A 21,408-nucleotide genomic window follows, 5' to 3' on the forward strand; every position below is an offset into this window, starting at 1 on the left:
TTATTAAAATTGTACAGCCATACAAAGGCAGCTCACCTCTCTGGGCAACTCTACCAGGAAGTTTTCATCAACAGCAAAGGTCCGGAGATTGTGTAGATATCCAATGGTGTGAGGAAGAGACTCAAGTTCATTACAACTGCAGTCAAATTCCTCCAAGACAGAAAGTCTGATACACAGAGGGAAACATAGTTAAACGGCTTTTAGAGTCAAATGTTGGCTGCAAACTCCAAATGACTGAGACACCCAACTTAAGACAATAGGTTAGAAATTCTATTTTGAGTGTAATTGGAATTATGGGTGCAAATTGAGCTAGTTTTGAGAAGCATATTTTTCTTCTCCCCTCAGCGCTCTCCCCTCTGCACTTTCTTCTCAGCCCTCTCCCCTCAGCCCTTTCCCCTCAGCACTCCCCCCTGACCCCGTACCGCGAACCACACCCCCCTGCACACGCCTAACCATGATGGTGTATTGTGTGTTGCAGGCCATGCGGTGACCGACCTGGATCACCCAGTGGACACCGCCCGCATCCAGCACCTGGACGGCCAGCCGACACGGACCAACCGGAGGCATCAGGCTTACACCAACCCCGGCCAACGCCTGGGCGGCCAACCAACGCAGACCAACCGGGTGCATCAGGCTTACACCGCCCCCGGCCACGCTTGGGCGGCTAGCCCGCAGGGATTCTAGCAGTGACGGGGAGGCAGCTCCAACAACAGCCCCCCAGCCCAGTCCAGTGACAACACAGGACACCAGTACAGGGACACCAGCACACAGGGGACAGACGGATACGACGCAACCACACAGGACACCAGCACACAGGGGACAGACAGATACGACGCAACCACACAGGACACCAGCACACAGGGGACAGACAGATACGACGCAACCACACAGGACACCAGCACACAGGGGACAGACAGATACGACGCAACCACACAGGACACCAGCACACAGGGGACAGACAGATACGACGCAACCACACAGGACACCAGCACACAGGGGACAGACAGATACGACGCAACCACACAGGACACCAGCACACAGGGGACAGACAGATACGACGCGTCCACACAGGACACCAGCACACAGGGGACAGACGGATACGACGCAACCACACAGGACACCAGCACACAGGGGACAGACGGATACGACGCGTCCACACAGGACACCAGCACACAGGGGACAGACGGATACGACGCAACCACACAGGACACCAGCACACAGGGGACAGACGGATACGACGCAACCACACAGGACACCAGCACACAGGGGACATACGGATACGACGCGATCACACAGGACACCAGCACACAGGGGACAGACGGATACGACGCGATCACACAGGACACCAGCACACGGGACAGACGGATACGACGCGTCCACACAGGACACCAGCACACGGGACAGACGGACATGACACAACCACACAGGAAACCAGCACACAGGGGACAGGCAGACATTAAAGGACACAACACAACACAGAGGGGACGGACAGACAGGATACGGCACCCGAGGGGAACCCCGACCACAGGTCTGATGAAGACACTGAGGTTGCGTCACAGCTCTCTCCCTCACCCCCTGCCATCGCAAAGACACTCACCTCGGTTGGCCATGTTAATGGTGAGGCTTCTGGGACATTAACTGGTGCGTACCACACAGCCACTCCGGTACAGCAGTTGGAGGTAGGAACAGCCGAGGGGCCGGACGGTGGGAGGGCAGCCCAGCCCCGACAAACACCTGTCGCCCAGACGGGTCCCGGTCCCTGGAGTTCCCCCGCCCACCCACAGACCCGATGCAGTCGGTGACCCAGGGGCGTGAGAAGGTGACAGCCGGCTTCTAGCACCTGGAGACGCAAGTGCAGGAGTGCATCCACCTCCAGAAGTAGGAAATGGTGCCGGTTATGAGTGCCACACAGGCCAACACTGCACCGGTGGCATCCGGGGTGGAGACAATGGTGGCGGGCATGGGTCTGAGCCTGCAAGACCTGGGGCTATCCGGGCACGTGCCTCTGCAGCCTGGGACAGGGCTGCTGCCGCACAGGAATCCATGGGCCTGAGCCAGCTGAACATCGCAGAGGCGCTCAGCAACCTGGCCCAGTCCCAGCAGGCCACGGGCCAGTCCCAGCAGGCCAAGGCCCAGTCCCAGCAGGCCACGGCCCAGTCCCAGCAGGCCATGGCCCAGTCCCAGCAGGCCATGGCCCAGTCCCAGCAGGCCATGGCCCAGTCTCTGCAGGCCATCGCTGACCGCATCAGCGCCATTGGCCGGGTGATGGACGGCGTTGTACAGAGCCAGAAACAGATGGCGCACTCCCTGAGCTCCATGGCCGTGAACGTCCAGACCCTGGTCGATACCAGCGCGGGCCTCCAGGATTGGCAGTGCCATGTGATGCCGGTGCCCTAGGTGCTGGATCCGCTGCATCCCCATCCCATGGAGAACTTCGGGGGCCACCGGGCACCCGGGGGGGGGGGGGGGGGGGAAGAAGGTGCTGGGGCCCGTCCCGGGTCCCCCTGCAGGGGTGTCCCAGAACCCCACGCCACTTCTGCCCCCCCCCCCCACCACCGCCACGGTGCACCTGGTGGGCAGCGGGCAGAACAGGGTGGCACCACGTCACCCCAATTGCCCGAGGTGCAGCCTGGCCCATCCAGGCCGGGCCACCCCAGGAAGCGGCCACCGACGGGGACTCCAGTCACAGGGCAGGAATCACAGGAGTCCACCTCCAGTTCTGCTGTACCATCTGGAGGAACACTTAGACGTAGTCATAGGGCCCATAAGGCCAGAAAGGTAGACACGGATGAGTGAGTTGACATGGGTGCAGGGCACAGATTAGTTAGATGGGCTAGAGCACATGTACAGGACGCGTGTTATTAAACACATTCCACACCTATGCGAACTGCCTCTGACCGATGCATGCGTGGGTGGGGCGGGGACTGTGTGCCAGTGCGTGTGAGGGGTGCTACGATAGAGGTTGGTATCCGGTGCGTGTGACCTGCAGCCCCCCCCACCCCCACGGTTCCCCGACGCCAGCCTGCCCCCGGCCATACGACAGGGCCAAGAGATGCAGTGTCAGGGCTGCGTGCAGGGTCAACCCAGATGGAGGGTTGTGATGTGGCCATGAGTCAGACATTTTCGAACGATGTAAGGCTCGGAGCCCATCGCAGAGCAGGCTGTCATCATCCTCCATGCCTTGTAGCAGACCCGCGTACACCATCGATCGTGCCCCCATCCCATTGTGCCGCAGGCGGATGTGTCATGGAGGGGTGGTGTGCATGCGAGTGTTGTGTTGGTGGGGGATTTGGGGGTGGGGGAGATGAGGGTGTTGTGGTGGTGATGGGGTGGGGGAGGTGAGGGTGGTCGTCCGTTGGGGAGGTGCCGAACCCACTGCCTGTGCCCATACCCATCACTACTGTCACCCACCATGGTCACCGAAACGGGCAACTACCAGCGCCTCCCGTCACCCCTGGCCCAGCAGGCAGCGCCGGGCAGCCTTGTGTTCCTTTCCATCCCTCATGTCCCATGCATCGGCTCCCCCCTCGCCATCCCCCTCATCTGGTGAGGAATTCCCCTCACCCTGACCGTCCTCCTCCTCCTCCAGCACATCGCCCCTCTGCTGGGCTATGTTGTGCAGGACGCAGCAGACCACGACGATGCGGCCAACCCTCTCCGACGGGTACTGGAGGGCCCCTCCAGGCATCTGAAGTGCATCTTGAGCAGCCCAAAGCACCTCTCGACCACACCCCTGGTCACTGCATGGGCATCGTTGTAGCGTTGCTCCCTGTCGGTCTGTGGCCTCCTTACAGGCATCATCAGCCACGACTGCAACGGGTAACCCCTGGCGTGCATCCATCAAACATGGCAGGGATGAACGATTGGGCCAGTATACCTGGCGCAGACGTGCAGGATTGTCATCCTGTGGTCGCAGACAACCTGCATGTTCATTGAATGTGTATCCTTCCTGTTTAGGCAAATGGTCCTTTCCTCCGAGGTGGGCCACATGGCGATGTGCACTCCATCGATCGCCCATGGGCATCTGGGCAACAGCGGCGAAACCCGCTGTGCGGGCATCCTGGTGGGCGTGGTCCGCAGGGAACTGTATGTACCAGTCCGCGATGTATAACAGGGTATAGGTGACGGCTGGATGCACCTGTGCACCGATGGCTGGGAGATACCAGTGATGTACCATCAATTCGACTCAAGACACATTTAGGATCCAAATAGTGGCTTTAATCTGCTAGTTGTTAGCCCGGTGATCGACTACAGAGAATGGCCGACCGCCGGGAACTCTGGGTACTTACACCCCGCCTCGGAGGCGGGGCCTACTTGCCTCTCGACCAATTGGAGAGCAGTCACATGACTAGTCCCAACCAATCGGACGAGAGGCACATGACCAACCAGAGCCAAGGGGAAACCAGTGCTCTGCACCAATGGCAATGCTCATATCTATACCACCACAACCAGACAGGTCCCCACTCGGCGACTGGAACGACCCCGTCGCGAAGAATTTGAGGGCGACCGTCACCTTGACGGCTACCGGGACGGCATGTCCACCCCCGGTCCCGCGTGGTGCCAGGTGTGCCATCAGGTGGCAGATGTGGGCGATGGTCTTGCGGCTCATCCGCAGTCTCCTCCTGCACACCCTGTCCGGGAGGTCCTGGAAGGACATGCGGGGCTGGTACACACGGTGTCGCATCAGATGCCTCCGTGGCCGTGGGACACCCTCCTCCTCCTCCCTCTCGGCATCCCCGTGCTGTGGCTCCCGCACGCCATTAAGCCCCTCCTGTGCCTCTCGGGCGTGCAGCACTGCGGGCTGGGCGCCTTGCACGTGCCCCACTGCAGCCCGCTGATGTACTGCTGGCTCCACCACCTCCCTCTGATGCTCGGGGTCCAGCTCCCACTAGGCCTCATGCAGGGCAGCAGCCCCCGCCACGGCGGCCAACACGCTGAAAGATGGCTGAACATTGTACGATCTGTGGGGGGTAGGAGTAGACAGGGTTTCATCATTGGTATACCCCCCTCCACGACCAGGTGCCATGGGCAGCATGGCAGGCACGGTTGCCAGCACGCGCCCCACCCCCGCCCGCTCGGTGCCCTGGCATCTGTTGGCCGTCACCCCTGCCAGGGCCACCATCCGCTGGCACTGCCCTCACGGGGGGGCTGCCATGTGTGCTGCCCTGGAGCCACCCGCTGATGGGTGCCGCCGGTCTGGTGGGGGGTGGGTCTGGCACACGTCAGGATGGCCGGGCCCTGTGGGCCGCAATGGCGGACAGGCTGGGTGGACGACCGCGTGTCCACCGTCAGGCGGGCTGTGGCCCCCCGTAGCCTTCCGCGCCGCCACTGCCCCCACCGCCAGCTCAACCTCCCCCCACCCCCACCCCCACCCCTGACACGGATGTGTGGGGCCACCCCCACCCTCATCCCTGGCAGCAGATATGTGGGGCCACCCCCATCCCCGGCAGCGGATGTGTGGAGCCACCCCCACCCTTTCTCCCTCCTCCCCCCCCCCCCCCCCCCCCCCCCCCACACCGAGGTTGCCTCCCAACGCCGTCACCCACCTCCTCCCGCAGCATTAACCAGCACGACTCGCTGACGCTGTTTTATAGCATGTTGGAACGGCTCCGGCATGACATCCGGTCGCGCTGCAAGGTCTTCGGCCCATCCAGCCTGGAGAATCGCTGCTACGGCCGTTTGCAGTGATTCTCCGTGCATCATGCCGCCATTCGTGTGCGGCCGTTTTCATAGGGGTCAGAGAACCCCGCTCATGATTTTACGGTGTGGCAGGGCTTAATTTAATGGCTACTTTTAAAAAATAAATTTAGAGTACCCAATTCATTTTTTGCAATTATGGTGCAATTTAGTGTTGTCAATTGACCTAACCTGCACATCTTTGGGTTGTTGGGGCGAAACCCACACAAACATGGGGATAATGTCCAAACTCCACATGGACAGTGACCCAGAGCCGGAATCGAACCTGGGACCTCGGCACCGTGTGGAAGCAATGCTAACCACTATGCCACCGTGCTGCCCCTACTTAATGGCCTTTTCCCACCCTGCTTTACTTTGTAAGCCAGCAGGCACTTGATGACTGAAGGTGGGAAAATAAAAAATTCTCACCCTAGGTCTCAGGCAGAGATAATCGGCACATAATCGGAAGGTGCTTCCAGAGAGGAGGTCCCTCCCGTCAGGGACCTTGGGGGGCTCTGGCCATCCCTGCAGGCCTACCCTACAATGCCAAGGTTGCCCCGTTCTTGACCACGTCCTCCTCCTCCTCCTCCCACCCAACCCCGGGCGTCCTCTACTCTCCCCAGGACTCCGGAATTGTGGCACCTGGGACCTAAGCCGGGATTTCCTGCTCCCGTTCGAGTCAGGCAGGCTCGGCGACGGGAGTGGAAAATATCAGGAGAAGGCCAACATTGTGTTTCACGATGTAAAAGCAAGAATTGATTGTCCCATCTCCACCATCAGTGACAAGCCACGTTCCTTGATGTTCAACATTGGATACCTCATTGTAATAACTTAGCATACAATTATCAGGCCCGTATACTGGAATCCTACCACGTCAAAAAATCCATCCATGGCGGCATGATGTCAAAATGGCGTAAAGCATGACTGGTCTCAGAAGGCATGCACCTCACGAGCAGTATTTCCGGGCAGCTCGGAGACGAGTGCAGCGTTTAGGGGAGAAGGTCGTGCCATTGCCATGTCAGGGTGGTGCGAAGTTAGTGCCAGCTTGATGCCAGGAGTCAGTGGTCCTGTCATTTGAAGCCAGGGGGGTGCACCTGGGTGAAGATGGTTTTCTGGTTTCCTGGCTGTGCATGTTGCGGACTTTTAAAATGGCTTTTCTATGACTGATTTGATGGCAGGATGGACGAATCAGAAGCCATCTGCAGCGATACGTCGTGAAACCCATCACTGCAATTTTTGTTTCGAAGTCCCAGACTATATGGCAGAAATAGCTGCCACTGCCGTTGACAGTCTCAGTGTCGCTTTTCCCTCCTGACATCAGCCTTTGCTGATACCGGAGAAAATCTCACCTTTAGTCTCTGGCATGGTGTTGTAATGCCCCTTCTGGCCCCTTAACTCTGTGCCTCTGATTAGTCAACAGTTCTCCAAGGTGGGACTTCCATCCAATTGCAGACAGGCGTTCCAACTGCTGCCAATCAGAGTTCATTGAGAATGAAATGGCAATGGGCTTGTCGGAATCGGTGGGGATGCGTTGTCTGTTGACTCTCATAGAATTCCTACAATGCCGAATGATGGCGTCAAGCGCTCGCCATCCTGAAAATTCAGGCCATGGTTCTGCTCTGCTTTCATGGTACTAGGAATCTAATCTGAAGAATTGAGGAACACATGTGATTTAACCTAACCCTTTACAGTATTGAGGTTGCAAAAAGAACAAAAGCAAATCACTGCGGATGCTGGAATCTGAAACGAAAGAGAAAATGCTGGAAAATCTCAGCAAGTCTGGCAGCATCTGTAGGCAGAGAAAAGAGCTAACGTTTCGAGTCCGATGACTCTTTGTCGAAGCCGGACAAAGAGTCATTGGACTCGAAACGTTAGCTCTTTTCTCTCCCTACAGATGCTGCCAGACTTGCTGAGATTTTCCAGCATTTTCTTTTGCAAAAAGAAAACCTGGAATATCTGAGGTTAAGCCATTTCCAGTGCTCAGAGATTTTATCCAATGGCCCATTCATCATATATCTGTTTAAGCAGAAAGTGTTACCAAGACAGAAAATGCTGAAAATACCCAGCTGGTCAGGCAGCATCTGTGAGAGAGAAACATTGTTAACATTGCAAGTCAAATATGATAGCACAGTGGTTAGCACTGTTGCTGCACAGCCCAGGGACCTGGGTTCGATTCCCAGCTTGGGTCACTGTCTGTGCGGAGCCTGTATGTTCCCCCTGTGTCTGCGTGGGTTTCCTCCAGGTGCTCCGGTTTCCTCGCACACGTCCCGAAAGACGTGTTTGTTAGGTGAATTGGACATTCTGAATTCTCCCTCAGTGTACCCGAACAGGCGCCGGCGTGTGGCGACTAGGGGATTTTCACAGGAGCTTCATTACAGTGTTAATGTAAACCGACTTGTGACACTAATAAAGATTATTATTGTGACACTTCTTCAGGAAAAGAGTTATATTACACTTGAAACGCTAACTCGGTTTGTTTTTCCAGGGATGCTGCCAGGCTTTTGAATAGATCCAGCAACTTCTCTTTTTATTTCAAATTTTCAGCATCTGCAGTATTTTGCTTTTATTTGAGTATTAGTAAAACATTTGGCAACTGGGCACCACAACAGAGCCGAATCCTGTCATCATCTACTTACCCTCCAATTGCATTGGGTAAAATGTTAAGCTGATTGTCATCCACCTTCAATGTTGTAAGTTTTTTCAATATTCCTTGTGGACAGAAGAGATAAAAATTCAGTAACTCGTAACTGGCAAATTCTTAAGTAGTCAATAAATACTTTACTGTCCTTTCTACTAAAATCACATTGATTTTTTCTATATGCACATGCACAAATAGTACATACACAAACACACACACATATATATCCATATACATTTGTACACACACATATAAATTATATCCCGAATAAAATGAAGCACTATGTACTGTTCTCACATTACTTTCTCTGTGCCACACATGTGTCATTGCATTTATTTTCTACTATCTTATTCCACCCCATTTCAAGTGAAGGGTCAGGTCACAATTCAAAGAAAATAGCAATTCATTTTCTTTCCCCAAATACAGTGAAGTACATGTGTGCCCAGTGTATCTTTTTCTAGGACACTCTCTTTATGCAAGTATATAGGGCGGGATTCTCCGCCATGCCTCATTTCTGCCCCGACCGGCCGGTCAATGGGGTTTCCCATTGTGGGGCAGCCCCATGCCAACAGGAAACCCCCGGGTGCCGGCAGAACATAGAATCCCACCGGTAGAGAACCCCGCCCATGGTATTTATATTTTATTCCCTAACCTACTGATCTGTCTCATTGATTCCTCAGTAAGAAAAGAACACGATGGCTGGTTGCTGTCTCTTAATGCATGCCTCTTGGGAAGGAAGTCGTCCAGTGTTGCACCGTGAGAAAGCCCTATAATTGCTGCCGACACAACTGACATAGCAGTGGTGACATGTCTATATTCATGTGAGATGAGACATGGGATGGGATTCTCCACAAACCGGCGGGGTGGGCAACTCCGGCGTCAAGGAGTGGTGTGAACCACTCCGGCGTCAGGGGCTAGGCCGGCGCCGGAGTGGTTTGCGCCGTGTCGGCCGCGTGGAAGGGTCTTGGCACCGTGCCAACCAGCGCTGAACGGCCTCCGCCAGCTGGCGGGAGTTGGCGCATGCGCAGGAGCGCCAGCATGTGCTGGCGTCATCCCAGCGCTTGCACAGGGAGGTTCTTCTCTGCGTCGGCCATCGTGGACTGTTACAGCGGCTGACGCGGAGGAATAGAGTGCCCCCAAGGCACAGGCCTGCCCGTGGATCAGTGGGCTCTGATCGTGGGCCAGGCCACCATCGGGGCACCCCCCGGGGCCAGACCCCCCCCCCCCCCCCCCCCCCCCCCCAGGACCCCGGAGGCCGCCCTCAGGGCAAGGTCCCGCCAGTAAGTACCTGTTGTAATTTACGCCGGCGACACCAGCCGAAAACGGGCGGCCACTCGGCCCATCGCGGGCTGGAGGATTGCCGGGGGGCCACTACCAACGGTCGCCGACTGGCGCGGCGCGATTCCCGGCCCCGCCAAATCCCCGGCGCCGGAGAATTTGGCAGCCGGCGGGGGCGGGATTCACGACCTGCGACGGGTCGGAGAATCCCACCCATGATGTAGGACTTTGGTGTCACCCTAAGATACATCATCATCATTCGTACTAGCTCCTGTCATTCCTCTTATGATGAGCATATCCTTAGTATGTTTAGAGATTTATGTAGAAACAGGCATTGGACGTAATGAGATTATTGAAGCTCTGTTTTCTGGCTGTCTCAATGTGACAACTTTACATAAAATGGCTGCCCAGTCCTGCGTGCTATCTGACATTGACTGAGTCATTTCAGTGGATGGTGGCTGGGTGTAATGTGGCATAATTAGGAGAAACACCTCCATAACCCATGTCTTCGCCTGCCATTCCCCTGTCATGTCCAGTGACCTTTGTGGAAATAGGTAATTGAAGCTTGCAATCTCTACAACTCAATCTGGAATAGCAGAAGCCATGGGCTGGATTTTTGCCAAGGTGGGATCATCCCATTGTTTGGATTTCTGATTTTTGGGAGTGTCTTTTACAATATGTTTATATTAGCGTGTTGATCTCAACGAACTTCAAATGGACATAGACAAGTTGCTGGAATGAGCAGAAAGGTGGCAGATGAAGTTCAAAGTGAGTCAATACATTTTATTAAGAACATGGAGGGACAATATAAAATAAAGGTTACAACTCTGAAAATGGTGCAGAGCAGAGGGACTTGGGTGTATATGTGCATAAGCCATTTAAGGTGGCATAAGAGGTTGAGGTGAAGTTAATAATACATTCAGAATCCTAGCGTACAAAAGCAAGGAAGTTATGTTGAACTTGCATAAACAATTAGTTCAGCCTCAGCGTGTGTGCTGTGTCCAGTTCTGGGCACCACACTATAGGAAGGACATGAAGGCATGGGGAGAATGCAGAAGAGGTTGAGGAGAATGGTTTCAGGGATTAGGAGCTTCAGTTATGAAGATAGTGTGGAGAAGTTGGGACTGTTTTCCATGGCGATGAGAAGATTGAGACGAAATTGGATAAAGATATTGAACATCATGAGGGGTCTGGACAGAGAATCGGGAAAAACTGTTTCCACACGTCAAAGGATGGAAATGAGAGGCACCAATTTTAAGTAATTGACAAAGGAAGCAAAAATGAGAAGAGAAAAAACTTTTTTCACACAGCGAGTGGCTCAGGTCTGGAATGTACTGGCGAGTGTGGGGGAGGAAGCTTCAACCGAGGCATTCAAAACAGAATTAGACAGTTACTTGAAAAGAGACAATAGGCGCGATTCTCCGGAGGTATTTCTAAGTTCATATGTGGCGGTTTTTCAGGGAATTTCCCGCCGGGTCTGCCGGTGAGCTCCCCACTGCTATTCAATGACACTTAGTCATTTTTTGGGCCTTGGGATTTCTCACTGGTTTAGCCCACAATTAGGGCTGGATTCTTCTGCCCCCTCCACTGCAAGATCACCACGGGTAAGACGCAGACAGTGGGAAAGTCAAACGGGCGGGCGAAGCTGGAGGCTCCTGCCTTTAGAATATGTTTTTAGCACTAGGGAGCTTGTGGGTCACCTACACCTCTCACCCATGGGCAATGTCAGCCCCACACACATGGACACTACCCCACACCCCCCAGGTGAGGACACCCCGCTATAGAGTTCCTGGTGGGTCAAACTCCCTTACAGCCCCCCCTCCATTCCAGAACCGTCACCCGTCAAAACACAACCTCCTGGAGGCCCCTACTCACCTGCCCTGCACATCCCCACCCTTCAAACCCCCCCACCCACCCTCCTTCCATGGGCATCACCCCCCTTGCCCACTGGCCCTTAGCAGGGCCACCCTGGCACCTGGGCACTATTGCACTGGCATCCTGGTACCAGGACAATGCTCCTGCCAGCTTGGCAGTGCCATTGGGGACCTTGGCAGTGCTGGGGTGGCAGTGCCAAGGTGCCAGCTGGACAGTGCCAAGGTGCCCACATTACAGGGGAAGGGCCAGGGGATCACCCTGCACTGACCTTGACCACCCAGGGTCTCTGATGGCCCGGGAGACTGGGACCAGTGCTGCAGCCTTGCTGGGGAGGCCAGTGGATCCCACAATGCCAATAGATATAGAGTAGGTTTGCTGAAGCCGATTTAAAACCGTCTTTAGCGCGCGCCACCCCTTGTGGGTGGGGTTCTGACTCCAACACCTCGCGGGACTTGGGTGAAAACGTCTGGGAAGCCCGCGAGAGGGCTCTCCCGGCTTTCACCGGCTGCACCACGCTCAAGGGAGAGCGCAATGCAGTCGCTGGTTCATCACAATGTGCAGTTATGGGGAGAAGTAAGGAGAATAAAATGCTTATTCTGAGAGCCAGTGAACAGATAGGATGGGCCAACTATGCTCCTTCTGCATTTTTACAATTCTCTGTGGGATAGTTTGGATTGTGCATCCTGCATCCTGCACTCTCAACCTGTCTGTCTCTATTGCCGGGATAGGCATGTCCTAGTCCTCCGCAATATTCATGGGGCTGACCAGCTTTTCCAAGAGTTATAGCTCACGGCATTTCAGAAATATCGTGAACCATACTCTGTCTGAGGGAACTTTTTGAAAGCCAAGTTCGAATGGTCCTCCTCTCGCACCCTTCCCCTCAAATCAAGATAGGATCATCACTCACCCGCTATGGCTCCCATGCCCCCCATTCCTCGGAATGGCCCTCCAAACAACTTCAATTGTCCCTTTTCCTCCCCATGCCAAGGTATTCCCCCAAACCTCAATGCCCCTCATGCCAAGATATGAACAACCCAAACAACCCCAATGGCCTCTCATGCTCCCATGACAATCTATGGCACTTCCATGCCCATTCAATCACTAATATGGAAAGGAAACAACAACACTATAGGCAGAAGAATGTGTGAAATTAATAACTTTCCACTTTCCAATGTTGAATTATATATTCCTCACTGAGAGCCTGAACATCCATTAGCTTGTTGAAACACTTGAGACCAGGGGAAAAAATACTTGATTGAAAACTCTGGTTCTATGATATATGCTGTCAATTTCACAATGATAGAATCCCTCCAGTGCAGAAGGAAGCCATATGACCTATTGAGTCTGCAATGACCTTCGAAAGAGCACCCTATCCCATTCACCCCACCCTAACCCCATAACCTCACTTTTGAACTTTTAAGTAAGATGTGTTTTTTTAAAAAGGACATACAAACAAAACTTGGCTGAGACTGTAAAGTGACTACGTGCTGGAATTCCTATGTGGATTATAGATGACCAACTAGTCCAGAGAGAACACACCATTTTCAGCTCCAGCTCTTACCTCTCGTACTCCCCATGTCCTATCCTTGCCACCTCATGTCCCCTCGCCCACCCGTTGGTCATTTTTTCAGACAGAACCACTTCAAAGGACAAGAGGCAATGCAAAAATTTAACTGCAATCTCCTGTAGAGATAATGGAGGCTGATTACCATCTCAACACAAACCATCTCCTAGGAGTTTATCCCAGACTGTGGACATGATGTGAGTTGGAGGACATGTTTTTGTTTTCCGCTTGCCAGGAATACACAAGAAAAGTAGTGAAGAAACCAACTGCAACCCTAGTCTCTGTGTGCTCGTCTAGTGTTCGAGTTCTACTGCATTAGTGAAGAACATCCACTAGGCATCCCAGCGCTTGCAGGTAAAAAAGTCTCTACCTTTCAGATTGCTGGAAGCAGGTCATAGTCAGCAAAGCCACAGTCGAAAAGGAAACAGGGCAACTCCGTTCAGCTAACATGCAGAATCAAGAATCTCCAAATCATCTGCTGAAGTCAACACTACTGGAATCGCCCAATTTAACTGCTGCAAAGTTTCACCATCTTCTCCTCAAGAACAAGCCAAAGACTGATTCACATATCTTTTTTAACTTTTATTTTTGGTTTCACTTCTCATTTCTAATTTTGTAATCATGTGTATGAATGTTGCATTTTATCATTTTTCTTCTTGTGTTTTAGAACTAATAAACTCACTTTTTCTTTAACTCAAGAAAGCCTGGTTAAATTGACTCGTTTTAAAACATTTGGACTAGGCAAAGATACCAATGAAGGAGGGGATCCTTTTTAAATTAACTTTGTTGTGATCAACCAAAGGGACTTGAATAAAGAGGGGGAGCCAGTTCATCCCCCCTCAACCGAGAGCATGTAAATTTGGGGATATCTCATCCAGAATCATAAAAAATTGGGGAAATTTGCCTGAGGACCGGTCGTAACAGTGGGCCGAGATGGGTAGGCTGAGCTGGGAATTTTCCTAACTCACGCTACGCGCCTCAAGGATGAAAATCCAATCCTGTGTCTCAAACAGCCTGGCCAATGTCACCTGTGCAAGTCCATGAACATGTATTGTACAGGTAACTAATGTTGAGCGAATGCCTGGTGTGTTTAACTTGTAAGATTTATGTGTGGCATTACAGATATATTATTTTTGCTGTGATAAAGTGATCCCTGCCGCAACAAAGGTGTGGATGTGCATGTGTCAAAGAGTTAAAAAATTTCTGGTGTGCTTTACTGTCTCAACCAATGCAAGAGGGAACACACAATGGGTGGCAGCCCTGCAAATACTTCAAAAGTGTCTCATAATCTCTACTTACAAAACTGATACCAAACCAACAGATGGCACTGTTTTAATAAGCTTTTTTTTCCTGTTTGTATATCTCCCAACCACTTTATATTCACAGTTAGAATCACAGAATCATAGAATACTTACAGCAGAGAACAATGCCATTCTGCCATGTCTGTGCTGGCTCTCTCAAGAACAATTCACACAATGCCACTCACTCATCCTTTTCTCATAACTTTTCAATTCTTTTTCCTTTTCCGATTATGATCTATTTCTCTTTTGAAAGCCATGATTGAATCTGCCTTCAACACTCTCTCACACAATGAATTCCAGACCCTAACCATTCACTGGTGAAAATCCTTTACGCCAATCACCTTAAATTTGGGGCCTCTTTTTTTATTTGTTCATGGAATGTGGGTGTCACTGGCTGAGCCAGCACTTATTGCCTATCCTTGAGGGCAATTAAGAGTCAACCATATTGCTGTGGATTTGGAGTCACATGTAGGCCAGACCAGGTAAGGACAACAGGTTTCCTTCCCCTGGGCAGCACGGTAGCATTGTGGATAACACAATTGCTTCACAGCTCCAGGGTCCCAGATTCGATTCCGGCTTGGGTCACTGAAACCCGTGTGTGTATGGGTTTCCTCCGGGTGCTCCGGTTTCCTCCCACAGTCCAAAGATGTGCAGGTTAGGTGGATTGGCCATGATAAATTGCCCTCAGTGTCCAAAATTGCCCTTAGTGTTGGGTGGGGTTACTGGGTTTTGGGGATGGGGCAGAGGTGTTGACCTTGGGTAGGGTGCTCTTTCCAAGAGCCGGTGTAGACTCGATGGGCCGTATGGCCTCCTTCTGCACTGTAAATTCTATGAAAGAGCATTCAATGATTTAATCATCATCATTAGACTGTTAATTCCAAATTTCCCCATCTGGTGGGATTCAAACCCAAGTGGGATTCCAACCCAGGGCTTTATCCTGGGTCTCTGGATTACCAGTCCAGCGACAATATCACTATGCCACTGCCTCCCCTTACTCTCAATCCTTCCAACAATGGTTTCTCTCTATCTGCTCTGTCCAGACCCCTCATGATTTTGAATACCTCGATCAAAACTCCTCTCAATCTTCTCCTCCAGGGAGAACAGTGCCAACCTCTCCAACCTATCTACATAATTGAAGTTCTTCATCCCTGAAATTATTCTCATGAAACTGTTCTGCACCCTCGCTAATACCTTCACATCCTTACTAACATTAAATGGTGTGCAGAAGGGGTATCAGTGACCAAATTATTGAAGGTGTCAGGGTCAGCTGAGAGTGCTGTTAAAAAATATACAAAATCCTGGGTTTTATTAATAGGTGCATAAAGTACAGACACATCACAGTACCTGAGGACTGCTCTCCTCTTTTGAGAGAAAGCTAACTGCTGGTTATTTAACATGAGGGCAATCACACCTCAGGCGACGGGCAAGGTTGAGAAGGCAGGGCTTCATGGATAACCTCGGCCGATACAGAATTGAACCCACGATGTTGGCATCGTTCCGTATCAGGAAGCAGCCATCCAGCCAAACGAGCTAACTGACTCCCTTCTGGATGCAATACTCCATTTGAGGCCAAACCAGTGTTTTAAAAAGGTTCATCATACTTTCCTTGTGTCTGTACTTTATGCACCTATTAATAAAACCCAGGATTTTGTATATTTTTTAACAGCACTCTCAGCTGACCCTGACACCTTCAATAATTTGGTCACAGATACCCCTTCTGCACACCATTTAATGTTACTCTTTATTTGCCTTCACACTTTTCCATTCATCCAGCCTTTCAATTCCTCTAACCTGTTTATTAGCTTTTGATGCTCTATATTTTTATCCTTATAGTTCACAATAGTTCCACATTTCGAGCCATCTGCAAATTTGGAAATTGTGCTCTGTGCATCAAAAATCTAGATCATTGATTTTTATCACGAAGAAGAGAAAGCATAACACTGGCCCTGGGGAATCCAAAATAAACCTTTCCCCAATCAGAAAAAGAACCATTCGCCACTACTTTCAGTTACCTGTCACTCACCAACTTTGTTTTCATGTTGTTATTGTCCTTTTTATTCTATCAGCTCTAACTTTACTCGCAAATCTGTTGTATGGCTCTATGTCAAAGACTTTTGTAAGTCCATGCATACCACATCAACTGCATGAACTTCACCTACCTCATCAAAAATATCAAGCAAATTTGTTACACACAATTTGTGCTTAACAAATCTCGGCTGGCTTTCCATTGTTAACCTGAATTCTCCATCACCGACATTAAACTTACTGGCCTGTAGTTGCTGGGCTTATCCTTACACCTTATTTTGAACAACAGTATAATATTTATAATTCTCCAGTCCTTTGACATCATAGCTTTATCTAAGATGGATTGGAAAATGATGGCAATGCCTCCACAATTTCCACTCTCGGTTCCTTCAGTGTCCGAGGATTTATCCCATCTGGTCCTGGTGACTTATCAACTGTAAGCGCAACCAGCCTGATGAACTCTTAAGCCAAGTAAGTATCTCAACTACCTCCTCTTTCACCATGACTTGGGTGACATCTACATCTTTGATAAAGATAAATGAAAAGTACTGAATTAGTACCTCAGCCATGTCCTCCTGCCTCCATCCGTAAATCTCCTTTTAGGTTCACAAAAAGTCAAATCCTCTTTTTACCAACCGATATGTCTATAGAAGACTTGGATTAACTTTTATGTTAGCTTCCAGTTTTTTCCTATACTCAATCTTTGTTTTTTTTATTGTTATTTCAATTCCCTGCTGAACTTTTTATATTCAACCTAGTTCTCAGTGTATTACCCACCTGAAAGATATTAAATGCATCCATTGTTTGCTTCATCTTACTCTCTATTTTTTTCTTTATTTATTCATGGAATGTGGGTATTATTGGCTGGGCCTGCATTTGTTGCCCATCCCTAATTGCCCTTGAACTTAATAGCTTGCTCCGCCATTTGTGAGGTAATTTAAGAGTCAACCACATTGCTGTGGGTCTGGAGTCACATGGAGGCCAGACCAGGTAAGGATGGCAGATTTCTTTCCCTAAAGGACATTAGTGAACCAGGTGGCTTTTTACAACAATCAACAGTGGTCATCTATTAGACTTTTAATTCCAGATAGAGATCTCTATCTCTTTTGTCATCTAGGGAGCTCTGGATTTGTTTGCCCTACCTTTCCCTCTTGTGGAAATGTATCTTGGCTGGACCTGAACTATCTTCTTAATAAAGACAGCTCATTGTTCAATTACAGTTTTGCCCACCAATCTTTGATTCAAATTTGTTTGGACCAGGTTGGTTTTCACCCCATTAAATTTTTCTCTCCCACAATTAATTATTCTTACTCTGGATTGCTTTTTGTCCTTTTCCATAACCAACCTAAATCTTACGGTACAATGATCACTTCCCGATAAATGCTGTCCTCCTGACACTGAGCTCATTTCCAAAAAACAGGGCCAGCAATACCTTCTTTTTTTTGGACTGGCAACATGCTGATGCAGAAAATTTTCCTAACACACTTTAGAAATTCTTGCCCCTCCCTGCCCTTTATTAATATTGTGGTCTGTATTATAATAATTAAAGCCCCCATTATACTGATCCTATAATTCTTGCAGTCCTTCATAATTTCCTTGCTAATTTGTTCCTCTGCATCATTCCCACTTGTTGCTGACTTATAGAATACACTAAGCAATGTAACCGTACCTTTATTGTTTCTGAGCACAAACCAAACAAATTTGTCCTTGACCCCTCTGGGACATCCTCGCTTTCCAGCACCATATTGTCATTAATAAGTACTGCCGCAATCCTCCGTTGAACAATTTTACTGAAAGACATACGTCCAGGAATATTTAATTCCCAATCCTGCCCTTTTTTGAGTCTATTATAGCCTTCTCCTCTTTCAGCTAAAATGCATTAAGGGGGTGTTGGCCACAATTGACTTCCATTGGATTGGTCTCTGTTAGAGCGACAACATCATGGGCTGGATTCTTCCACCCCGCCCGTCGCAAGAACACCATGGGAAAGACGCAGACAATAGAAATATCCATTGGCCTCGGCCGGAGAATCCCGCCCATATTTCCACATGGTCATCTACGCATGCAGCTCGTGAACCTTATTTACCACACTCCACACATTCACATACATGCACAATTACCCATTTATTACTTTCACTCTCATTATAACCTCACCTAACACCCTACTATTTCCTACTCTACTGCTGTCAGTCTCTCCCAATTCTCTGTGCACCATGGTGTTCCTCTCTAATATTGCCTCCGGATACCCACACCCCTGTCACGTTAGTTTAAGCCCTCTCTATCTGTTTGGACGAGGTGCTTTCACAGCATGCGGCCTGTGCGCCTCTGACAAAATCATACCACTGTGACAAAATATCTCTTGATTGCCTGCTTAATCACCTTAATTGTTTGTTTGCCGCTTCCTAGAGGGAGGGAATCATACCCAAGAAACTGCCTCCAGAAAAATCATGCAGACGCGTTAACAGTTGGTTAGCCAGCATGACATCCGCTTGCATGAAATTTTCAGATTCACTGTCTTCAAACCTGTGTCCTTGGGTACATTCAGCCCATTGTCTTCAAGTTAATTGACCATGAGGTGGTATCACAGATGAACCTAGACCATAAAACTTTTAGACTTAGGAGCAGAAGTAGGCCATTCAGCCCATCAAGGCAGCTCCGCAATTCAATAAGATCATGATGTGGAGATGCCGGGGTTGGACTGGGGTGAGCACAGTAAGAGGTCTCACAGCACCAGGTTTGTTTTGAATCACTAGCTTTCAGAGCACAGCTCCTTCCTCAGGTGAATGAAGAGGTGGGTTCCAGAAACATATATATAGACAAATTTTGACTTTGTCTATATATATGTTTCTGGAACCCAACTCTTCATTCACTTGAGGAAGAAGCTGTGCTCCGAAAGACAGTGATTTGAAACAAACCTGTTGGGCTTTAACCTGGTGTTGTAAGACTGCTTACTGTTCAATGAGATCATGACTGATCTGATATAATAATCCTCAACTCCACTTTCCCGCCTAATCCCCAAAACCCTTGATTCCGTTACTGATTAAAAATCTGTCTATCTCAGCTTTGAGCATACTAAATGACCCAACCTGTAAATCCCTCTGCGGTAGAATTCCACCTATTCACTACCCTTTGAGAGAAGAAATTCCTCCTCATCTCTATTTTAAATGGGCGACCCATTACTCTGAGATTATGCTCTCTGGTCCCAGACTCTCCCACAAGGGGAAACAACCTCTCAGCATCTATCCAGTTAAGCCCCCTGAGAGTCCTATATGTCTCAATAAGGTCACCTCATATTCTTCTGAACTCCAATGAGTGTAGTCTTAACTTACTCAAATTCTCCTCATAAGAAAATCCTTCCATAACCGGGGTCGACCTAATGAACCTTCCCTGGAGTGCCTCCAATGCCAATATATCTCTCCTTAGATAAGGGGACAAAAGCTGTTCACAGTATTCCAGGTGTAGTCTAACTAGTGCCTTGTATAGTTTTTGCAAGACTTCCCTATTTTTATACTCCATTCCTTTTATAAAGGCCAATTTTCCATTTGCCCTATTATTGGCAAGCTAGCTTTTAAAAAAAAAATTAGAGTACCCAATTCATTTATTTTTCAATTCAGGGGCTATTTAGAGTAGCCAATTCATCTACCCTGGGTTGTGGGGGTGAGACCCACGCAGACACGGGGAGAATGTGCAAACTCCACACGGACAGTGACCCGGGGCTGGAATCGGAGCAGGGTCCTCAGCGCCGTGAGGCAGCAGTGCTAACCACTTTGCCACCATGCTGCCCTTGCTAGCTTTTTGTGATTTATGCACGAGGACCTCCAAATTTCTCTGTGCATAGTTTTGTGCAGTCTTTCTCCATTAATTAATATTCAACTCCTTTCTTCTTCCTACCAAAATGCATTACTTTAAGTTTTCCTATATTATATTCTATCTGCCAAGTTTCTGCCAGCTCACTTTCCCTGTCAATAACTCCCTGTAGAACTCTTTGTGTCCTCCAAACCACTTGCCTTCCCATTTAATTTTGTGACATCCACAAAATTTGCAATAGTAATTAGCTTCCCCGGTCCAAATCATATAATATATATTGTAAATAATTGTGGCTCCATCACTGATCTCTGTGGCACTCCACTAGTTACAAGTTGCCATTGTGAAAATGTCCCTTTTATCCAAACTCTCTGGCTTCTATTAGTTCGCCAATCCTCTATCAATGCTAATATATAACCCCCAACTCCATCTTATCAAGCAGCCTTTTGTGCGGTACCTTATTGCGTGCTTTGTGGAAATCAAATAATATTACATCTACTGGTTCCCCTTTATCTATCCTGCTATTATTATCTCAAATAATTCTAATACATTTGTCAGGCATAATTTCCCCTTCATAAAACCATGCTGGCTCTGCTTGATTTTATTATGTGTTTCTATTATGCTATTTTATTATGCTACTTTTATCGTTTATAATGGACTCATGACAGATGTTAAATTAACTGGTCTATAGTGATCTGTTTTTTGACTCCCTCCCTTTTTGAATTGGCGGTTTTCCAATCCTCTGGGACTTTTCCAGAATTTATGAATTTTTGGAAAACTGTAACCAGTGCATGCACTATGTCTGTAGCTACTTTCTTTAATATCTTAGGATGTCACCCATCAGGTCCATTCGTTTCCTCAGTACTTTTTCTCCAGTGATCATTAGTGTATCTATTTCCTCCCCCAAACCCCTTTTGCCCCTTGAGTATTTAGTATTTTTGGAAATGTCTTAGTGTCTTTTACCGTGAAGCCTATCATAAAGTATTTATTTAACTCTTCTGCCATTTCCTGGTTTTCCATTATTATTTCCACAGTCTCATTCTCTCAGGTACCTACATTCACTTTGACATCTCTCTTCCTTTTTGTATACAGTTCTTACTGTCAGTTTTTAATAACACTTGCTCATTTATCTTCACAGTTTGTCTTCTCACACATTATTGCTTTTTGGTCAACTTTTGTTGGTTTTAAAACCTCCTAGACATCTGGATTACCACTAATCTTTGCCATATTGTATGTTTCTTCTTTCA

The 21,408-nt window shown here is 49.3% G+C and overlaps 1 protein-coding gene across 4 annotated transcripts in view; it reads right to left on the minus strand.

The window, feature by feature from the left end:
- The window catches only part of lrrc7 (leucine rich repeat containing 7), a 1,013,254-nt gene that overhangs the window by 215,779 nt on the left and 776,067 nt on the right, over window positions 1-21,408 (minus strand). For all 4 annotated transcript variants that reach the window (XM_038794406.1, XM_038794408.1, XM_038794407.1 and 1 more), the window contains 2 exons: window positions 8,313-8,385; window positions 37-166 (listed from right to left, as the gene is read on the minus strand). In XM_038794406.1, coding sequence (XP_038650334.1) covers window positions 37-166; window positions 8,313-8,385 — 203 coding nt within the window. The remainder of the gene's footprint in view (window positions 1-36; window positions 167-8,312; window positions 8,386-21,408) is intronic.

The sequence above is a fragment of the Scyliorhinus canicula genome, chromosome 4 (genome assembly GCF_902713615.1).
Source record: "Scyliorhinus canicula chromosome 4, sScyCan1.1, whole genome shotgun sequence".
Classification (NCBI taxonomy): domain Eukaryota; kingdom Metazoa; phylum Chordata; class Chondrichthyes; order Carcharhiniformes; family Scyliorhinidae; genus Scyliorhinus; species Scyliorhinus canicula.